The sequence below is a fragment of the Lagopus leucura genome, unplaced genomic scaffold, assembly GCF_019238085.1.
Source record: "Lagopus leucura isolate 7727_CA_CO unplaced genomic scaffold, USGS_WTPT01 Super-Scaffold_100001, whole genome shotgun sequence".
Taxonomy (NCBI): Eukaryota; Metazoa; Chordata; class Aves; order Galliformes; family Phasianidae; genus Lagopus; species Lagopus leucura.
In genome coordinates this window covers 42,853,982-42,873,264 of record NW_024962262.1, presented here as the reverse complement: position 1 = coordinate 42,873,264, position 19,283 = coordinate 42,853,982, and the positions used below count along the sequence as shown (strand labels likewise).

General features: G+C 43.8%; 1 protein-coding gene across 4 annotated transcripts in view; it reads left to right on the top strand.

Moving 5' to 3' along the window:
* Nucleotides 1-19,283, top strand: part of ADPRHL1 (ADP-ribosylhydrolase like 1) — a 34,543-nt gene that overhangs the window by 11,965 nt on the left and 3,295 nt on the right. Inside the window, exons 5-8 of one of the 4 annotated variants that reach the window (XM_042867036.1) lie at nucleotides 1,662-1,789; nucleotides 5,278-5,410; nucleotides 7,023-7,176; nucleotides 12,362-12,560. In XM_042867036.1, the coding sequence (XP_042722970.1) occupies nucleotides 1,662-1,789; nucleotides 5,278-5,410; nucleotides 7,023-7,176; nucleotides 12,362-12,560 (614 nt within the window). Of the gene's footprint in view, nucleotides 1-1,661; nucleotides 1,790-5,277; nucleotides 5,411-7,022; nucleotides 7,915-12,361; nucleotides 18,406-19,283 lie in introns of those variants that run through there. The other 3 variants (XM_042867034.1, XM_042867038.1, XM_042867037.1) reach the window with 3 other exon arrangements.

The following is a 19,283-nucleotide window of genomic DNA, read 5'->3' as shown; positions in this document are numbered from 1 at the left end:
GCTCATTTATTAGAATTCTGACAGCTAGCTTCCTTGTAATCAGGTAAAACAGGAACAGAAGAAGGGCAGATGTACATTCCCACATATATGGGGCCATGTGGCTGCTGATCTACTACCTCTTGGAGGTATTGGATCATACAAGGCAGCATGGTTTTGTTTACATGGCGTTTAACTGCTTTAAAGATCTGAATTGGCTAAGAGAAAAACATGTGCAGCCTTTTAGGAAAAGAAGAAAAATCATAGAATCCCACAATGGTTTGGGTTGGAAGGGACCTCACAGCCCACCCATCCCAATCCCTGCCATGGGCAGGGCTGCCCCCCCCAGCTCAGGCTGCCCAGAGCCCCATCCAACCTGGCCTTGAGCACCTGCAGGGATGGGGCACCACAGCTTCTCTGGGCAGCTGTGCCAGCACCTCATTGCCCTCACAGTGAAGAATTTTTTTCCTCATGTCTATCCAAAATCAGTTTAAATTCTGTTTTAAAACTATTATCCCTTGTCCTGTCACTAGATGTCCGTCTAAAAGGTCTCTGTCTTTATTAGGCCCTTTTTAAATATGGAAAGGCCAAAATAAGGTCTCCCTGGAGGTTTCTCTTCTGCAAGCTGAACAGCCCCAACTCACAGCCTTTCTTTGTAGGTTACACCCTTCAGAAAACTGGTTCAATTGTGTGTATGCTCCTCAGTTACTTACAGCACGGAGTGACCAAAAAGGGCAGAATCAGGGAGAAAGCAGCAAGAATTGATCATATTTTAAGCCATACACAAGTAGTCCCACACTGAATCCCCAGTTTGCCTTGGCACACTTAGCAGCCATGTATATCTCACTGATTTTTAATTCCTCTCATCTGCCTTTTCACTCAGGCATAAATTCTGCAGGCATAAATTCTGTATACATATTCAGTGTGACTTCTGCACCTTTTCAAGCCTTTATGAAAGGTCGATTGTTGCCGTGAAAACACACTGAATTTAGTAAGAGTATTCACATGCACAAAGTTAAAAGTTGTTAGCAATATTCTTCTCAAAGTTACATTAAAAAGGAGAAAGGCCTATGGTTATTACAACTGGCTCATTTGTATGGGCAAAGACATGTGTGTTGTTTATTCTTTTTTACTACATTTAATAAGGATTTTAATCTACCCAAATGGAAATTTTGGTCTTTCCCATCTACCCTTTCCTGAAAGATCAGTCATGAACAGAAATTCTGGAGAAAATGTACGAATAAAAAACTGAGGTGGGAAGTATTTGTACTTCAGGCATGTAAGTATTTTTAGATATTCTTTAATCACAGCAAAACAGTACAAAAATTGGCACAGAACTGACATTTTCTCTCTAATTCATTGACTTTTACCTTTTTCTTAGACTGTTCCTAAGTAAGTTCTCCAAATCTCACCTTTATGCCTCTTAATGTCATTTTAATATGTCGTAAAAATAGCACGAGATTCTGAAAATACTTTCTTCCTTTTAACATCTGCAGTTTCCAGTTGGATGTTCCACCTCATATTAAAATGCATACTTAGTGTATCTGCCTGTTTAACGTATGTTCCCGCAAAACACCCAGGTTTTCAGATGAGTCAATACAATCATTTTCTTGAGAAGCTATTGAAGTAGAAATGAAAATGTTGCCAAGATGAAATACTACATTGTTAATTTCTTTTGCATTCAGAATACCAGGAGCACTGGTTTTACTTTGAAGCCAAGTGGCAGTTTTACTTGGAAGAGAGAGAAATCAATGAGGAGAACCAGAACAAAGCCGTCTTTCCAGACAACTACGATGCGGAGGAGAGAGAAAAGGTAACCATGACTTCAGATAGCGCCCAGAAAGGCTTTTGCTGTTGGTGGGACACACCAATACTTTACAAATGTTTCCAGTGCAGAGAGAAAGTCTTTACTTTCTTCTAAAGTTTTAAGAAACTGTAAAGAACTCCCATCCTTGGTGTGGGTACTTGTTAGTGGAAAAAGCAGCTGCCGTCAATCCTGAGGTGCTAAAGGTTTCTACAATGGGAGAGGAAGTCCTAATGTCAGATGTGGTGATGCTCAGCATGGGCATAAAGCTTGTAAATGAATCCCTGTCAGCCACAGCTATTTGAGGTAGAAAAGACAGCTAAGGAGAGGCTGGAGGCTCTCCTTGAATCCTAATGGAGCTGTGCCCAAGTCCCACAGAAATGCCTCCTAATGGAGCTGGGTTAACGTTTCTAAGGTCCTTTGAACAGAAGACAGCCCTCCTAAGCACTGACCTGCAAATACCAGCAGTGCCCCAGCGCTAGTTTTAATGTCTCAAGAGGTTTTTTTTACCATGTTTTATGTGGTACTGTTTTACAGTATCTGTGATCTTTCTTTTGCCTTATTAATACAGGTTATAACTTCTTAACTCAAGATAAATAATGACTCCTCTTCCCTGGTGTTTACAACTCTGATACTTGCTGGCACCTCTCAATGTTCTCCACTTAGCAGCTAAGAACTAAGTATGTAGTCCTTGTCACCCTTCCCCATAAATCAATCCCTTTTTCCAGAGTATAAAAACACCGCTCTATTCTGAGAAGACACTTCGTATATATTTAGATGTTTGTTTCTGCAGTGAAAAGTGCCAGTGGAAGCCAGATTGACTCTGGGTAGTGAAAAAAAATGCTTTAAATATAAATACTAAATCTTCCCTTTTTATTTTATTGATTCAGCACTACAAACTTGTTACTAGTTTTTTGTTCCTTCAAGTTCTGCTGCAGTCTTTGCGAGGTTTTATGAGAGATTAAACTGATCGGTATTCCATGATCATTTTCAAGAGGGAACTGAATGAATTCCCAGAGCAGAAACAAAACTTATCTTCATGAGCCTAACCCAACTAATTTGACCTACTATGCTATTCATTTTGATGCACAGGAAAGGAAATGTTGCTTGACCCTCAGACTGTACCGACAAACAGCAAACACATTCTGGCAGAAGTTCCATTTTGCTCACAAACTGAGCATGTTTATTATAGCCATGGAAAGAATAAGCAAGAAGACTACTGTCTTGCCTACCTTTTATCCAGGACTGCTTTAGTTTTCACTCCCAACCATTTTGTGTCTAGAGATGTAGCGGGCAGATGGCCTTTCTGCAGGCAGTGAATAAACCACAAATAGCTGGTAGCCCTTCTGGCAGCAGGTCTCATGGGCATGTTCCTGCGAGAGAAGAGGCCCCATTCTGAGGACACAGCCGGAGTAGATATGAAAGAGAAGCGCTCAAATGTGGCATGGACCAATCTGAGTATATGGCAAAGGCAGTTTCCCTTTAGAAAAAAAATGAGCTTTGATTGCCAAACAGCAAAGATCACATTCTTTATAGACAGGTACAAATTTGGAGATAACTAGAAATGTAGGGAAAAAAAATCCAAATTAGCTCTTCTTGAATGTATAAGTATGAGCTGGGTGATCAGATGTTGGTAGGAGGTGGCTGTAATGACCAACCTACCAGGGGTTGGTAGCAAGGAGGAGATGTGGGAATTGCCTCTAGGGCTTGTAAGGAGCCCAGTTCTCTCTCTCAGCATGAGGGACAGCATGGGTACACCTGCACTCATCCCCACTGCTGGTCCTCACCTGCCCTTGCCCAGGGAAGATGGGCTGCCACCAAATCACAGAGCTGCACCAGGGTGCAATGTTCTGCCCTTTTGAAAAGCTTGAGAAACTGTCTTGGAGCAGATCAATCCCAAGGAGTGCTCTCCCTCAAGTAAGGAATTCCCAGCAAAGCGAGGTGACATCAGATGTGCGCAGAACATCAGTGATAGTGTGGGCTAAATGGAGAGAAACTTGAGACGCTGGCTTGCTGGCCCAGAATAGCGCTTCCACAGTCAGTGCACTTGCATTGGTAGTGCTGCACCTGTGGCCTTGCTGCTCCGCCAGAATGGAAACTGCAGGAATAAGGCTATAAAGTTTGCTCGTGTCAGAGAGCAGAGTAAGCAGCTGCTGTCTCTAGTCTGAAAAAAAAGAGAACGAAGTGAAGCTGGATTACCCAGTTTAACGTCTGTGCAGATAAACCATCACTAAGTATATACTGGCGGAGGTGGAAGTGAGTAGATATATGTGCTTACCTTCATACACATAATAGAAGCCACGTGAAAGGAAAACAGCTGAAGCTAACTTACCATGATGCAACTAAAGCTCCAAGAACTACAGCTGCCAATTCCTGTTAAGGGAAAATTATGATTTTAATATGAATTAATCGGAGTCTTGAGTTCATTTAGAGATTTTGGGCAGTTCTCTTCAACTTACTTCTCTAGAGAAAATTCAGCTGTCTTTGCAAACCTCACTGTGGTCTTTTTAATTTTTTTCCCTTCTTTCTTCTCTTGGGGAAGAAATGTTTCTTCTGCTTGCAAGTATTTTTCATTGCTGCTCAATGGAAGGTGAGAGAAAGGCTCAGAATGAAAAAGTCATTGACGGAGTCTGAAATTGAGTCCCTAAAGAAGTTGCCGAATCAGAGCTTCTTCAACCTCCACGTAAAACTTGGCAAATAGAAACATTTGCATACATGTCGCAAGAGAAGTTGAGAATATTTCCCAAAAGCAGAAGGAGGACTGATGATATGAACCGTCTCTAACCCTAATTTTTAAAGAATAAGGACTTCCAGGGTGTGAAATAAGAATCTGTCTTGATCTACTTCTTAGCATTCTTGGCTCACCATGTACCTGGCCTGCCAAGTTTCTCTGCATCCTTCCTAACGCCTTGTCCTTGCTGTGGGCATGGTGGCCTCTGTCCCTAGAAGAGATATGCTGCTTCCAGAAGGGATCACCCAGCAGGGAGACTGGGAGTGCAGCAGAGCCTAGGAGGAAGTTTTTCACACAGAGGGCAGTGACACACTGGAACAGGTTGCCCAAGGAGGTTGTGGATCCCTGGAGGCATTCAAGGCCAGGCTGGATGTGGCTCTGGGCAGTCTGGTCTAATGGTTGGCAACACTGCACATAGCAGGGGGTTGAAACTTGATGACCATCGTGGTCCTTTTCAACCCAGGCCATTCTATGATCCTATGATAGAATATGAAAGAAGTCGTTTTGCACTCAGTCGTCAGCACAAAGTGCAGATGCCCATTTACTGAATACACCCATGTACTGAATTCAAAATTGTCAGCAGTTGGCAGGATGCTTCCCCTCGTTAACGGGCCAAGCAATCTTCTCACTGTGAAAAGTGAAGAAAAGCTCAAGTAGCAAATGCCTTCTTGCGACTCCTAGGACTCAGGGACAGGGTAGGCAAGCAAGATGCAGTGCACATCCTCCTTTCCACTGATCCACCCTGATGCCTCCATCTGTCTTGCAGACATACCGCAGATGGAGTTCTGAAGGTCGGGGCGGGAGACGGGGCCACGATGCCCCAATGATCGCCTACGATGCCCTGCTGGGGTGCGGCGGGGACTGGACAGAGCTCTGCAACCGCTCCATGTTCCACGGAGGTGAGGGCACTGCCGCGGCTTCCAGCCTCCTTTCCCCATTGTGTTTCGTGACCTCCCACTCACAAATGGCTGCTACTGACCACTCTGTTGTGCCACTGATTATTTCTACATCCCCTGATTTTGCACCATCACAGAACCACGGGATGGCTGAGGTGGGCAGGAATCTCGGGGTCCATCTATTCCAAGCCCTCTCCAGCCAGAGCAGGGTGCCCAGGGACATGGCCAGGCAGCTTCTGGAGATCTCCAAAGAGGAGACTCCAGAGCCTCCCTGGACCATCAAAAATTCTTTTAGCGGCAGCTGCCATGCAAGGTGTTTATAGTCATTGTCAAATGTTACTTCATCTGAGTCCCATGGTTTTGTGAGAGTTGAATGAAAAGTAAATCTACTATAACTTTATAAAGGGTTGGCATCTTCCCCTGCCAAAATACTAGCACCTTTGGCAAAGCCACATTTTAACTGCATATAGTGAAGTCAAGTAAGGGAGAAAAATGGTACAGTGCCCAGTCAAGTGCCAGGCAAATAAATCATAGAGGCATGCAATAAATTATTTTAATGGCTTTTCACAAAGTAATTCTCTTACTGTCATCTGCATACTGCTGGGCCAGAGCAGATGTGGGCAATGATCCCAGCACAAAAACACCTGTGTCCCCCTTTGCCCTGTCACAATGGTGGAAGCTGACAGTCTCACTGTCAGCAAGAACCTGCAGGCACAGCAATGCATATTGTTGCTGCTTAACATGGTTGGATGGTTTAAATCATATGTAGTGCTTTGCTGTATTGTTAGGCACGCTCTCCAATCTAGAGCATAGATGTCACCAACCATTGAAGGTGATGAGGTGCTGGCACAGCTGCCCAGAGAAGCTATGATGCCCCATCCCTGGAGGTACTCAGGGCCAGGTTGGATGGGGCCCTGGCCAGCCTGAACTGATGGGTTGAGACTGGATGATCTTTAAAATCTTTAAAATCAACCAAACCATTCTATGATCCTATGGCGTTTGCCATGTGGCAGAGACTGCTGCAGTTACTCTTCCCTCCCTTTTTCTTAATAATGGCTATCTGCTTGCAAGAGCTGTTGGGTTGCAGTGGGTTTTCCCAAGCCAAAATAAGCAGTCAATCTGTGCTGTCAGGGATGATCTTGTCCACTCTGCTGGCCATACCTCTCTCTGTCTCTGGCAACCTTATGTAGTCTTCCTCCACTACTAGAACTAGAGGGTACCAAGTACAAAGAGTGGGTGAAAACTCTGAAACAGACCAAAGGAGGTGCTCCTTTCAAACACTGAGAAAGGATGCTGTGAATCCTAAAAGTCCACATACATTCTAAAAGTGATCAGATGAACATGTGGGAAAAGATACCGTGGGAGCCAGGAGATGGAGACCAGCTCTAGCTCAGAAGCACACATCACGGAAGCATTGCTGTATGTGGGCTTGGTGTTACCTTCCTAGGCATGGGAGAAGACACGGGGTCTTACAAGCCTTTGGGACTTAACGCAGCGCAGCCATCATGTCCCTTCCATCAGTGGCTTTGTACTTCTGCCCCTGTGCTTTGCAAGCTTTAGTTGTGTACTTAAAGGTGACCCTAAGAGAAATTTGCATCTGTGCTTGAACCCGCAGGAGAAAGTGCAGCGACGGGATCTATTGCTGGCTGCCTCTATGGGCTGGTGTACGGCCTGAGCAAGGTTCCTAAGGGCATGTACCAGGATCTTGAGCAAAGAGAGAGGCTAGAGTACTTGGGCGAGAACCTTTACCGACTGTCCATGGAGGAAAAGTAAAACTGTCTCTGCCATTTTCTCTTTCTATAAAGACTATATCAAATCCTGTAGATAACTGTCCGACTTTAATGATGAAGGAATTAGCTGAGAGTTAATCTGAAAGGATGTATGTAGATTGTGTGCAAGTGAAGATAGCTGAATAACTGAAGAACAACTAGGTATTTACAGTGTTTGTGGGTTTTTTTTTACAAATGTAGGGATTTTTTCAATATAAATATTGCTGCCTAAGCCCGTGAGATAATCTCAAATGGAAAAAAATCAATAAAAACTTTTGACTGATTTCAGTCTAACTTGCTATAATACCACTTTCTAAACAGCTGTGAGCAGTAATTACACACACAAAATTAATTTTGAGAACTAATGCTTTCTTGCAGAACTAATGGTAGTGCCCACTTATGGGGATATTCTCTGTATACTTGACAATCCTTTCACCACTGCTGTTTTACCATGTTCTCAAATCTCATGTGTCTGTGACACTTGTAAATCTACTATCTCATGGATTATCCTTTAATGAACCACTGATCCTCGCATCAGCACAGTGGTGCAAGGTATTGTTACATTACAAGCTTCCAGAAAAGGAAAAGCCAACACTAAAAATACCCCTAAGGATAAGCAAAATCATCTGCGTCCAAAATTTCTGAATTGTACTTTTGTCATTCTTCAGTCTTCAGAGCAAACATTTTTAACAATACAACAGGCTGAAATATTTGTAAATAAATGAATCTTACACTATTTCCTAAACGCCATAATTTATTTTTAGACTGAACAGATTATATGTTGCTGTATCAGTATCTGAATTTTTGGCTGAGGTCTTCAAGCAGTTGTAATAGGTCAACAGTCAGGCTCTGATACATTTCACAAGTCTGAGAAACAGAACCCCTGGAAATAAAACCATTACAACTACTCTTTTTCTTTTTTTCCTTTTCCTTTTCCTTTTCCTTTTCCTTTTCCTTTTCCTTTTCCTTTTTCTTTTTTTCTCCTCTCTATACTTCTCACCTTCTCTTCCCTCTCCTTCCCTTTTCCCTTCTCTTTTCATCGCTATTTTTTTTCTTTCTGTTTTTCTTTGTTTTCCTTTCTCTCTTCTTATTTCTCTTGCCTTTTCGTTTTCTCTTTGTCTTTCTTAATAAAGCCAGAAAACCATGATTCATTTAAAAGCTTCATGCAGCTGTAAACAGTAGGAATGGATGAAGGAGGTTCTGATGTTCCAGCAGCATGGGCACAAATCTGGAATTCTTAGTGAAATGATGTGAAAGAATTAAGCACGGAATTAGCACCTGGTGTTTAACCTCATATTTTACCTCAGAAGTTCAGAAACTGAGGTCTGCATAACCCTTTCTAATCTTCACAGTTAGTGACTGACTACATGGTGTTGGTTTCTCTTATCTTTCTCCAGCTGCTGAACTGTGTTTTAAAAAGATAGCTAAAAATACATAAGTACTTTCCTATTCGTTTTTCCATGTAAGCAATTGCTGGGATTGTCACTGGGATGTTATGTGGCAGAAACAGGAGCAGGTGGTCTGTGTTGTTATGAATAGCAGCATGCATGACAATATCCGTATGAAAAGGATTTCCTTACTACCAGCTACTTCAGACACTGTTGTTTTAGCATGTTTTCTCTTCTCAGCTTTGCAAGGTGCTTTCTTGCTTGCTTTGGAGATATGTTAAACAAGAAGGGCCATTTTTGTTAGTAGCATTTGATTTAAGAGAATACCAAGACTTCCTGAAAACATTCCTTTTAGCTTATGATGCTGTGTATATATATACAGTTTATGACGCTGTAATAAATTCAGCAGTAGAGAAATTAACATATCCTGCATCTCCAGTGCTTCAACCTTTCCTCTTCCTTTGAAAGAAAAAAGAATCACAAAAAGATGAAGTGTGCGAACAACTATTTTGTTCCCACTTCACCATATGTCCAGACTGATGAGGACCAAGTTTTGTTTTAGAGACAAATAAGAGAATCTGATTTAAAAGGCTGCTTACATGGGCTGAACTCACAAAGCACCATTTCTGCACTTGCTGGGGTGAGATGTACTGGCTGCCATTTCATCGAGAACACTAAAAAGGCCTCACTGCCAGTCGTACGCTTTTAGCAAGCACTACAGGATTCCCCCACCCTATTTTCTGCAGCCCCCAGAGCCCTCACACAGTGGGAAAGGTGGGCTGGGGCACTGGGGTGTTGGCAGGGATGGAGGAGAGTGCTTGCTGTCCCCTGTCCGCACGTGGCATTGCCCACTACAGAGGTTTCCTCAGGACAGGCCAGCCTCCGGGATAGGGTTGCACTGCGGCCCGTTAACATTTCAGGCTGTTGCCACTCCAGCACTGCTGTGCTAAGTGTCACCAAAGAACCTATAAATAAATAAGTAAATTGCCTGTCTTATGTATCTTAATTATTCACGGGCCAAGAAGGCAAGACACTTTCGAAGATGGCCTTACCTCCCATAGAGGCCCAAGTGAACTGTGCTCCAGACACCGAAAACCACATCCTTACAGCAGCGCTTCCAGGAGCTGGCAGTATGTCAAGGCAGCATCATGTGCTTTAAGAACAACGAAAATCTCCAGGAGAAGAGGCTGAAGTCTTCTTCAGGCCATTTCCCAGCCTCAGAGAGGGGTCTGTGCAGCCAGCTTGTCCTGTGACATAATTCACTCAGAGGTGACTTTTTCAGAGTCTCTGCTGGTTTGGAGTTCCGCCTGCATACAGTGGGTACCTGCTCCATTCCTTCCAGATGTAGGTGAGACTGGAGCTGACAACATGCAGTTGATCTGGAGGAGATTATATTTCATTGATAGGTCACTCTAAAAGAAAAGCAGGATGCAAATAAGAAAAGGTGATGAAGAAATGCTAGGGATGGTGTCTCAGCCCAGTGAAAATGATGGTCACACTCCAAACCTGGTATTCCTGAGAAATCCTCATCATCGCACTCCCTCTCTGAGGTGGTGAACACAGATCAAACACTCAACCCATGCAACATGTCTTGCTGCTTAAGGCAATGCAGTATTCCCATAAACCCTAATTTCTGAGGGCAGCATATAAGAACACGCTATTTTATATCTTACCACCAGCATCAAAGGAAAAGCATGAACAGAGCTCACAAGTGGTATACTTTAATGAAGTTGTATGGATTTCATAGCTCTTAAGTCATAAATTACTCTTAATACACATAGTAGAGAGAATCTGATCTTCCCTTCACAATCAATAGTAGTTTGACTATGCAGACCTCACTGAGAACAGGACTAGTCCATATTTTACTGTGAACATTTATTGTATCTGAAGTAGTATGGTAGGGAGAGACAAGCAGGGCATCTGTTCTGCTGCTGTTCTGAGACATCAGAGAGCTTAAATCACAATGATTGATGTGCCTGCGTGTGTTTCTGAACATACTAGGCACGTTTTAGGGAGGAAAGGAGCAATCTTCTGCCATGGAAAGCTCTCAGTGAAAATCCTGACCAGCTCTAGTAGAAAGAGTGAATTAGGATATTCTTAGCCTTAGTTATACCCCAATTTGTTATTTATTTATTAGGTTTTAATTTTGAAAATGTCCATAGTTGTTACAAATGGGGATCTTGATGTAACACGGCAGCCTTGCTTCTTCAGCCCCTGGCTAATTCAGTAAGGGATAGGGTAGATGTTACCACATTGTGCATGTGGGAGAGAGCACCTGTGCTATGTTGAAATGCAGTTCTTCCCAATCAAAACCAGTGCAGTATTGTTTGTTACATTAGACATACGCCAGTTGTCATGCTTTTTTCTTTCCTTGGCCCCTAAAAATATCTACAAAGTCATTATAAATAGACCTTCTTCCATTCAAGATGGCAACTTCATCCCGCTGCTGAGGGATGTAATTTTCAATATGTGCATGCGCTTGAAACTCAGCCAAGTGGAATCCAAATGTCATCACCCAAATGGTTGAGGAGCAGCCCCTCACTTTGTAACCAGCCCCTGCAATATCACAGTAGGGGGGCTGGTTTCAGTCTCTTTTGGAGTTTGTGGGGTGCCAGGTGCTGGGGCACAGCTGGGCCTGCCCAGACCTTTCGGGGAAGACATTCCCCAACGGATGAGCCTCCACAGCCTTTCTCCATTTTCTACACATAGGTTTAATTGGAAGAATTTCTTCTTCTGCTTCTGCTTATAAAAATTAATACCCTCCTGGTATGCAGGCTGCATTCTGTGCGTGAAGCTATTTCACTGCATGGAGTAACCTTCCAGATTTTTCTGGTGTTAGAAAGCTGACACCTCTTGCTTTCTCCCCTCCCAACCCAATCTATTGTTATTGACTTCACACTCCAGCTTTTGTGCTGAGTTCAGTATTTTATTTAGTAACTGATCCATACCAATTAAAGCATTGCCTAAATCCCCAGCTGTCCAAGAGCCTGATTCTTCAATATCTCAAGTGTAGGTCCAACATATCAGCCTTCTTGCTCCAGATGAAGGGGGTTTGCAGTCAAATGACATTGCCAGGATTATTGTTAAGTCAGGTGGTGCTGACCCTGTGTGCCCGTACCCTTTCGGAAAGCAGATTTAAGAGCATAATTTCTGAACTACTTGTACACCTGATTTCAATCAAAAAGCAAACAATGACATTTTATTTTATTTTTATTTATTTTGTTTTACTTCTAAACACTACCAGTAGCAAAAACTATCAGTAACACGTTCATGCTCCCCAGCCTTGAAATTTTGTTTTAATCATTTGAGTCTTTTTAAGAGTCTGTTTTTATAACCCAAAGGCAGAACCATGTTCTCTTGCCAGCTGCGTCTTCAACGTATTTATCCTTACCTACACTTTACTAAGCAGGAGTGGAAAATATCTTTGATGTTGCCCTTGCATTTGGACACTTTGATACCAAATTAGAGCAAGGGGGGGCACAGAGGAGATGTGGTCACCCCAGCTACTGTTGCTCATGCCCTTGAGTGCTCCCACTTGCCGCAAAGTGCAGGAGGAACAGCCAGTGGCGCCATGGGGGCTGTGAAGCTCTGCACGCTCCTGCTACACAATGCCTCACAAAGCTTGTAAAGCACTCTGCATGCTTTTTAACATGCCACTAATGATGACTCTCTTGAGAATTTATAAGTTTAAGTATTTTTTTCCATTTTTTGCACGGTAGCATGCCACTAAAGCAAAATGAGAGGGTAGCAGCAATGTTGACAACTTGAAAAGAATATGCGTGTTTTCTCTTGTGCAGCACCAAAAGCAGTAACTCTTGTGGAGATAAGATGCTGATAGACCCTTTGGTGCTGAAGAAGAAGCTCAATAGGATGGTGACAGAGCAAGGGGCCTTTGCTGTCCTCAGCAGCCTGCTGCTGTACGTCACTGAGCTTGCCGCCTGCGACCCGCAGCTCAGAAGCAAGAGGACAAAATGGGAGGAAGGTAAAGAAAACCAGGTGAGTTGCAAACAGTCATCTCCAGACTCAAACAGGGGCCGTTACCCTACCCGATTCCAGCTCCTGCGGTCCAGATTTCTGAACAACAATCGCGAGCCTTATGTCAAAAAAAGAAGAGAAGTTGGTAAATTGGTCATTAAAGAGAGGCTATGGGTGAACAGGGCTAGCAACAAATTAGAGAGAAGAGGAGATGGAAAGGCTGCAGAAGAGGATGAAGACACGGTGCCCACTGAGAGGGTCAGGTGGGGCAGCGTGAGTGGGAAAAACACAGTGAAGAACATTTTGAAGAAATTTTTGGCTGCCGAAGAAAAAGAAGACAAGGAAAAGATTCCCATCTGGAAAAAGAAAGGGCCAAACAGCAGCTTGCCAAAAATAGTAAACAGGAGCTCAGTCCTGTCCAAGCTAAAGGAGCAGTTTGAGCAAAGCTCCCTCTGTTCAGCCACAGAGGTGAAAGCATCACTCTTGCGCAAAGGTGAGAAAAAGACGAAAACCCTCCCAGGCAGAAAAGCTATCCGTAAGCCAGAGGTCAGAGTACTGCGCATGGCAGCACTGGCAGCCACAGACATAAACAGTCCAGAGTCCCAGTACTTAGTGTGCTCCATGGTGCCAGTGCCCAGACTCAGCATGGCTACCGAAATTAACCATCCATGGAGTTGGTCAAAAAATAACGCCATGATGCAGCCTTGTGATCACAACACAGGGCTGAAGGAAAAGGGGAATTCTGAGAGAAAGCCTGATGAGAACAAAACATCACTACATGCAGCAGAGGACACGGAGGACAAAGAAGAACCAGTGGTACCCAAAGAGATGCCTCATGCAAAGGACAGTGCTGAGACCAATACAGATTCCTCAAGGCAAGGACCTCATTTCAATCCTAGTCTAGAAAGCTCTCTTTCCATCTGTAAAAATAAAGCCCTTGCAGACTGTGATGTTCTCTCATCTGAACATAATCTAGATTGCGATAGGAATAAATTATTATCTGGGCCTGATACATCTTCACTAATGAGGACTACCAAGGCTGTGCAACATGTCAAGGATGACAGCCCACCTTCTAATGTACCTTACTCTAGCACAGCTGAAGGATTCAGTGAACTAAGTCCTCAGGATACTAAAACAGGTGAGATTCCCAAAATAATTATGCATGTATACAGTTTGGAGGAAGCTGACCAAGATTTGACAGAGCCAGAAAAGGATCCTTTCTTTGCAGGCCAAAAATATTTCCCAGAGCAGAAAGTACTGGAAAATACCCTTCCATTTTACTCTCCAGGAGATCAAGCACTTTGTGAAGTTGAGCCTCCAATGCAGGATCAACACCTAAGCCATATAACACAAGCTGCCAACAAAAGGCCACTAGCAGTTCATAAAGAGGCACCAGGTTTAAGAGGCAAAGGTTCAAAGGAAGAAAAAAAAGGAGAGAAATATCATAGTGAAGACAAAATGTACTCTACTTCTAGCAAAAATTATAGTGAGATCTCAGCTACAAAAGAACAGGAGAACAAAATGCCCAACTGCCAAATGCAAAATGAACCCCAAACCAAGCAGCCACAGCCACCTCAAATGCCCAGCCTAGAAAATCACTTTAGTAATTCCAGTGCTGAAATATCAAATCCAGATGCAAATCAGACCAAACCCACACTTTCCTCAAGTGATCCCCAGGAGCAGAAATCTGGTGCTGTAGAAGAACACATCCCTTCTGACTGGGATAAGAAAGAAGGCCCTTTGCCAAATGAGTTTGTGAGGCACAGATTGTACTTTGTAGATGAGGATCTTGGGGAGGACCAGTTACCTTCTTCAAATGTGATGATGAGTCCTTCAAACAATGGAGTCCTGGACAGGAGTACCTTCACTGACCTGGAGACGTGTTACAAACCATCTAACAGTTTCATTGAATGTGAAGAGACCACTGCAGATGAGCTGCCATCGCCTGACTCCGAAGTATGGCTGACACCTTCATCAAACCCTGTAACAACACTAACAAGTGGGATTGTAGGACAAAGAATCCATTACACGCTTGGAAATCCCCCAGCCCTTCCACCTACTGGTCTGGTAACACCGGAAGCTGGTGGTGTAGATGACAAGTATGCCAGTCGTGGCTCTGAGAAGCATCCACCACCCTCTTCAGATGAGTCAGCAGTACATGAAAACAATGCTGCAGTGGAGAAGAAAACTGCCTGTGATTTTAATAACCAACCATTGTCCCCAAATCACTCAACAGAAGACGAATATGCTGCAGCTGAAGAGACAATTACTTGTCAGAGCCTTGAGAACAGTCTTTCATTTTCAACTAAGAAGATAAGAAAACATGCAAATAAAACTGTGTTAGCAAGAAATCCCCTGTTACCCTTGGAGAAGAATCAAACGCAGATTTCAGATGATACCCTGAAGCAAGGAAGTGATGTGTTGGAAGAGAACCTGTTTCCTTCATCTGAATTGGTGTCAGGCCAAAAGAAGTGTGCAAAAGGTACTGAGAATGTCTCCAAACATGAAAAGCATAAGCCTTTGTCTTCAGACAATGACACAAAGCATGGCAATGATAGGATGGAGACAGAGGAAAGAGAAGAGCCAGATGTCTTGTATAAATCTGAGCAGGAACGAGTATTAACAAGTGATTTGATGGATCACAAAAATAACTTTTCAAGTGGGAAGAATGCTCATAGTCCTCAAACATCCCAGTGGCCTCCCTCAGAGCATGACACCAACATTCAAGGAGTGAAAAGTTCTGGGCATGGTTTGAAGTGCCGAACACCTTCTAGAGATTTCATTAAACGTGAACATGATATGACAGTAGATGGAAACATCTGCAGCAATAACAAGAAACACCAGCTGTCCTTGTCAAGCGAACCAACGAGACACACAAATGACACTGCGGGAAAAAGAAACATAAAGTTGAACTTCAAGGATTATTCAGCGCTGCCAAGAAATACAGCAAGACATGATGATGAGACCAGTGATGAGGAGAATACCTTTCGAGATATGAAAGATAATACAGTGCAGCATGAAAAGAGTTTTGAAGGAGAGAGAAATACTTCATACGATCCTAAAAATCAAATGCCATCATCAAGTCCTCTGGTAAAACGAGACAAGAAATTCTCCCCTCTAGACACACGGCAAAAAACAGCACCAGGTGACTCTGTAAAGCCTGAGATTAAGTTGGCTGAAAAAAAGACTAAACACACCTCTGAGAAGCCCCAGTCACCTTCTTCAAACACAGTGGAGAGACCTCAGGAAAGAAATTCTTCAGCAGAGAAGAAGCAAAAGGCACCGGAAGCAGATGATGTCCAGTCACCTGAAACAAGGGCTGTAACAGGAGATGATGAACACCAGCACCAGAGGCAGCACCAGTTACCTCTTTCAAGTAAATCAGCAAAGCCTGGGAAAAACATTCCAGGAGGAGAAAAACAGCAAAAAAGTTCTGAGGATTTCACAATGCCTGATAGCAATGCAAAAGAGCAGAAGAAATTTCTTCGTCCCAGGAAGTACCGATCAGTATCATCAGAGACAGCGGTTTTGCCCCAAGAAAAGCATTCTCCAGATCAAAAGCAACAAACATCAGCTACGGAAGGCTTTAAGAAGCCTGAAACTAATGTTGTCAAAGAAAAAGATGAAGAGCCAAATTCTGAGCTCCTGACACCTCCTTCAAACAAAGAGGTGAATTTCAAAGAAAAAAACTCGTCAGGAGATAGGAAGCAGAAGACTCCAGTAGCAGGGGATGTCGTGCCACCCAAAACAAAGGTTGCAAAAGAGGATGATGAACACCAGCGCTCTGGGAACCAGCAGATACTTCCCTTGAATAAACCAGCAAAGCCTGGGAAAAAGACTCCGTGGGAAGAGAAACAAGAAACTGTAACTGAAGGTTTTAGAAAGCCTGACGCAAAGGCTGAAAAAGATAAAAGCAAAGATCCAGGTCCTAGGATGCGCCAGGCCTCATCCCCAGATCTGTTGTTGAAGCGCCAAGAGAAGAATGTCACAGCCAAAAAGAAACCATCAACACCACCATCTGATAAAAAAATTATGGATAGAACTGGTAGTACAGAGGAAAGGAGTGGGACCCGGGGAGCAGAGGAATACCAGCGACAGCCTTCAGATAAGATAGGGAAGCACAGCACTGATAGCTCAGGAAGAGATGACTCTGAGAACTATCGAACTGTTTTGCCAAGTGATGGTGTAGAATCTAAAAGCAATTCTGTCCCCAAGGAGACCAATTTGTCTAAAACAGAGAAGTCCTCCAAATCATCCCTATCGTGTGGTGCATCAAAATGCGATGACAGCCCTACTGAAAACAGAAAAAAGCAGCCTGGATTCAAAAAGTACCGAGTACTGTCATCAAAGGGTTTGGTGAAGGATGAGGGAGGCACTGCTGGAAGGGAGGCTAGCTGGCAGGCAGCTGGCACAGCAAGTGGCAGAAAAGCAGAGCTGGAGGACTGCTCCAAAGCAGCACCATTCTCCAAATACACAGTGGAAAGCTACAGTGAAGGACCCTTAGATTCTTCTTTTAAACCACTGATCATTAGAGTAACTGACACGTTTAAACATCACAGCTAAAAAATACCGTTGCAGCTTAAGTGAGACCTTACAACTAATTGTGCCACTGATTTGCTCAATCTTTCTTTTTTCCTTTACTCTCTGGGGCATTACGTTATCACTTTTTAATCATGAGGACATTGATGTGCATCTGTCTGAGCTGGGCTTTTTTCTTTCCTAACATTAGCCTGAAGACGTGAATTAAATTAATCACTGCAAGCGAATTAGCTAATCACTGAATTAATCATCAGTTTATAAATTAAATATGAGAGGGGCTTTGAGATCGGTGTGAATTCAGTCCTGCTCCAGACTCCCTGTACTAACTAGTGGGTTTTGTTTGCAACAAAGACAACTCTTCAGAGTGAGCTCTATCTGTATTTACTTATTCTAATGAAAACCTGCTTGTACTTCTTCCAGGAATGGTGGTAAGCGGTGTCAGCTTTAATTATGTCAAAAAGCACTTGTTCCTGGCTCTGCCTTTTCAGCAGTTAATAGGGGCTGTTGGTCTATGGCTGCATTGAGTGGCACTGCTAGCCACTCAATGGCTAGTAGGGAGGGAAGGAAGGGGAAAATGTCTGTGAAAAATCCTGAAAGGACATTGATGCTACAATGGGATTTACTGTGAATGCAAACGTTCAACCTCGCGAATATTGTGAAAATAATGATTTAGCCTTCTCTGAAGTTATTTGTACTTTAGTCTTATACAGCATGCATTGTTGTTGATAGGGATAAACCATTTCAAGTTATTCTTAATAACTGCAGACAAACATGCAACTAGTGTAAGAGTGTGGAAAGCTCAATGCTGAAAGGCTCTGAGGGACACTCTAGAGGGCCATGTCAGCAGAAGGGGCTGAAGGCCCCGACAGGGGAGCTCAACTTCACCTGAAGTTCTGTCCCCGCCTGGGTCCTTGGGTGTGTGGACGCTGCCAGTGCTGCAGCTGGCACCAAAAGTCTTAGCAAGTGCTGATTTTACAGGTTGATGTGACATGGAGCAATAGGAAGCAGCCAGTATAACTGGACATTGTTGATGGGCTGTGGCTTTCTATGTTTAATGTGTATCAGTGGATTCTGTAAAGTGTGCGTGGGACAGACTGTATTATGGAGAAATGAGGATGGAATGGTTCACTGCCCCTCTGCATCTGGTGAATGGTGTTGTAGCAAAGCATTGGCACAGGCTGTCCATGGAGTCACTGTCCTTGGAGGTGGTCAAGAACTATGTGGATGTGGCCCTGAGGGATGAGGCCCTTGACGGAGCACTGGAACAGGCTGCCCAGGGAGGTGGTGGAGTCTCCTTCTCTGGAGATGTTCAAGACCTGCCTGGATGCCTACCTGTGCGACCTGCTGTAGGGAACCTGCTTTGGCAGGGGGGTTGGACTCGATGATCTCTGGAGGTCCCTTCCAACCCCTACAATTCTGTGATTCTGTGATTCTGTGATGTGGTTAGTGGGCATGGTGGGGATGGGCTGGTTCTGTGATTCTGTGATTCTATGAAAGCTGTGACAGAGAGATGTTAGAACAAAACTCTCCCATGCACTCCAGGAGTGCTTTTAGCACTATTTTATATTAGCACTTTTTGCCTATAGTGGCAACTTGGGGTATTTAAAGGCATGGCCTGAAGAGTCAATTAATTTTTTCCCCAGTCATCCATGCTCAAAAAGCCAATTCAAACTCCAATCTTTTAGGTGAAACCAAGCTTCAGGGCTGGTCAAGAAGAGAGTTCTCATGTGCACAGCCCCTCTCCCTTTGCCTGTGCCTCCCCTTGGCTTTTTCAGATGCTATCCTGCAGCACGTAGCCCCAACAGCACAGCTGCTGCTCTGTCCCTGGCTGGCAGGGTGCCCTGACCTGCAGCAGTAAGGCAGTGAGGATGCAGGTGAGCTGGTAGCACACAAGGAGCAAATCCATTTGCTGGCGTAATGCACTCAAGTCAAATAGGTGACAGACAACTGGGCTATCCAGGGGACACTATCAGGAGGAATTAGGGACACATGTCCCTTGGCTACCAGCATGGTTTAGGATTTGATTTCTTGCCCACAACATGCCACAAATTAGGCTTCCTGGCACCTGTAGGCTCATAAAATGAGAATCACATTTGTATAAGAGACTGGTCCTCAAAAGAGAGGCTATAGGGAATTTATCACTTGTACAATGCTGCCCTTCTGCATGGCGGTGTATGTCATCCTCACAGCTTTTATGGGCTGGCA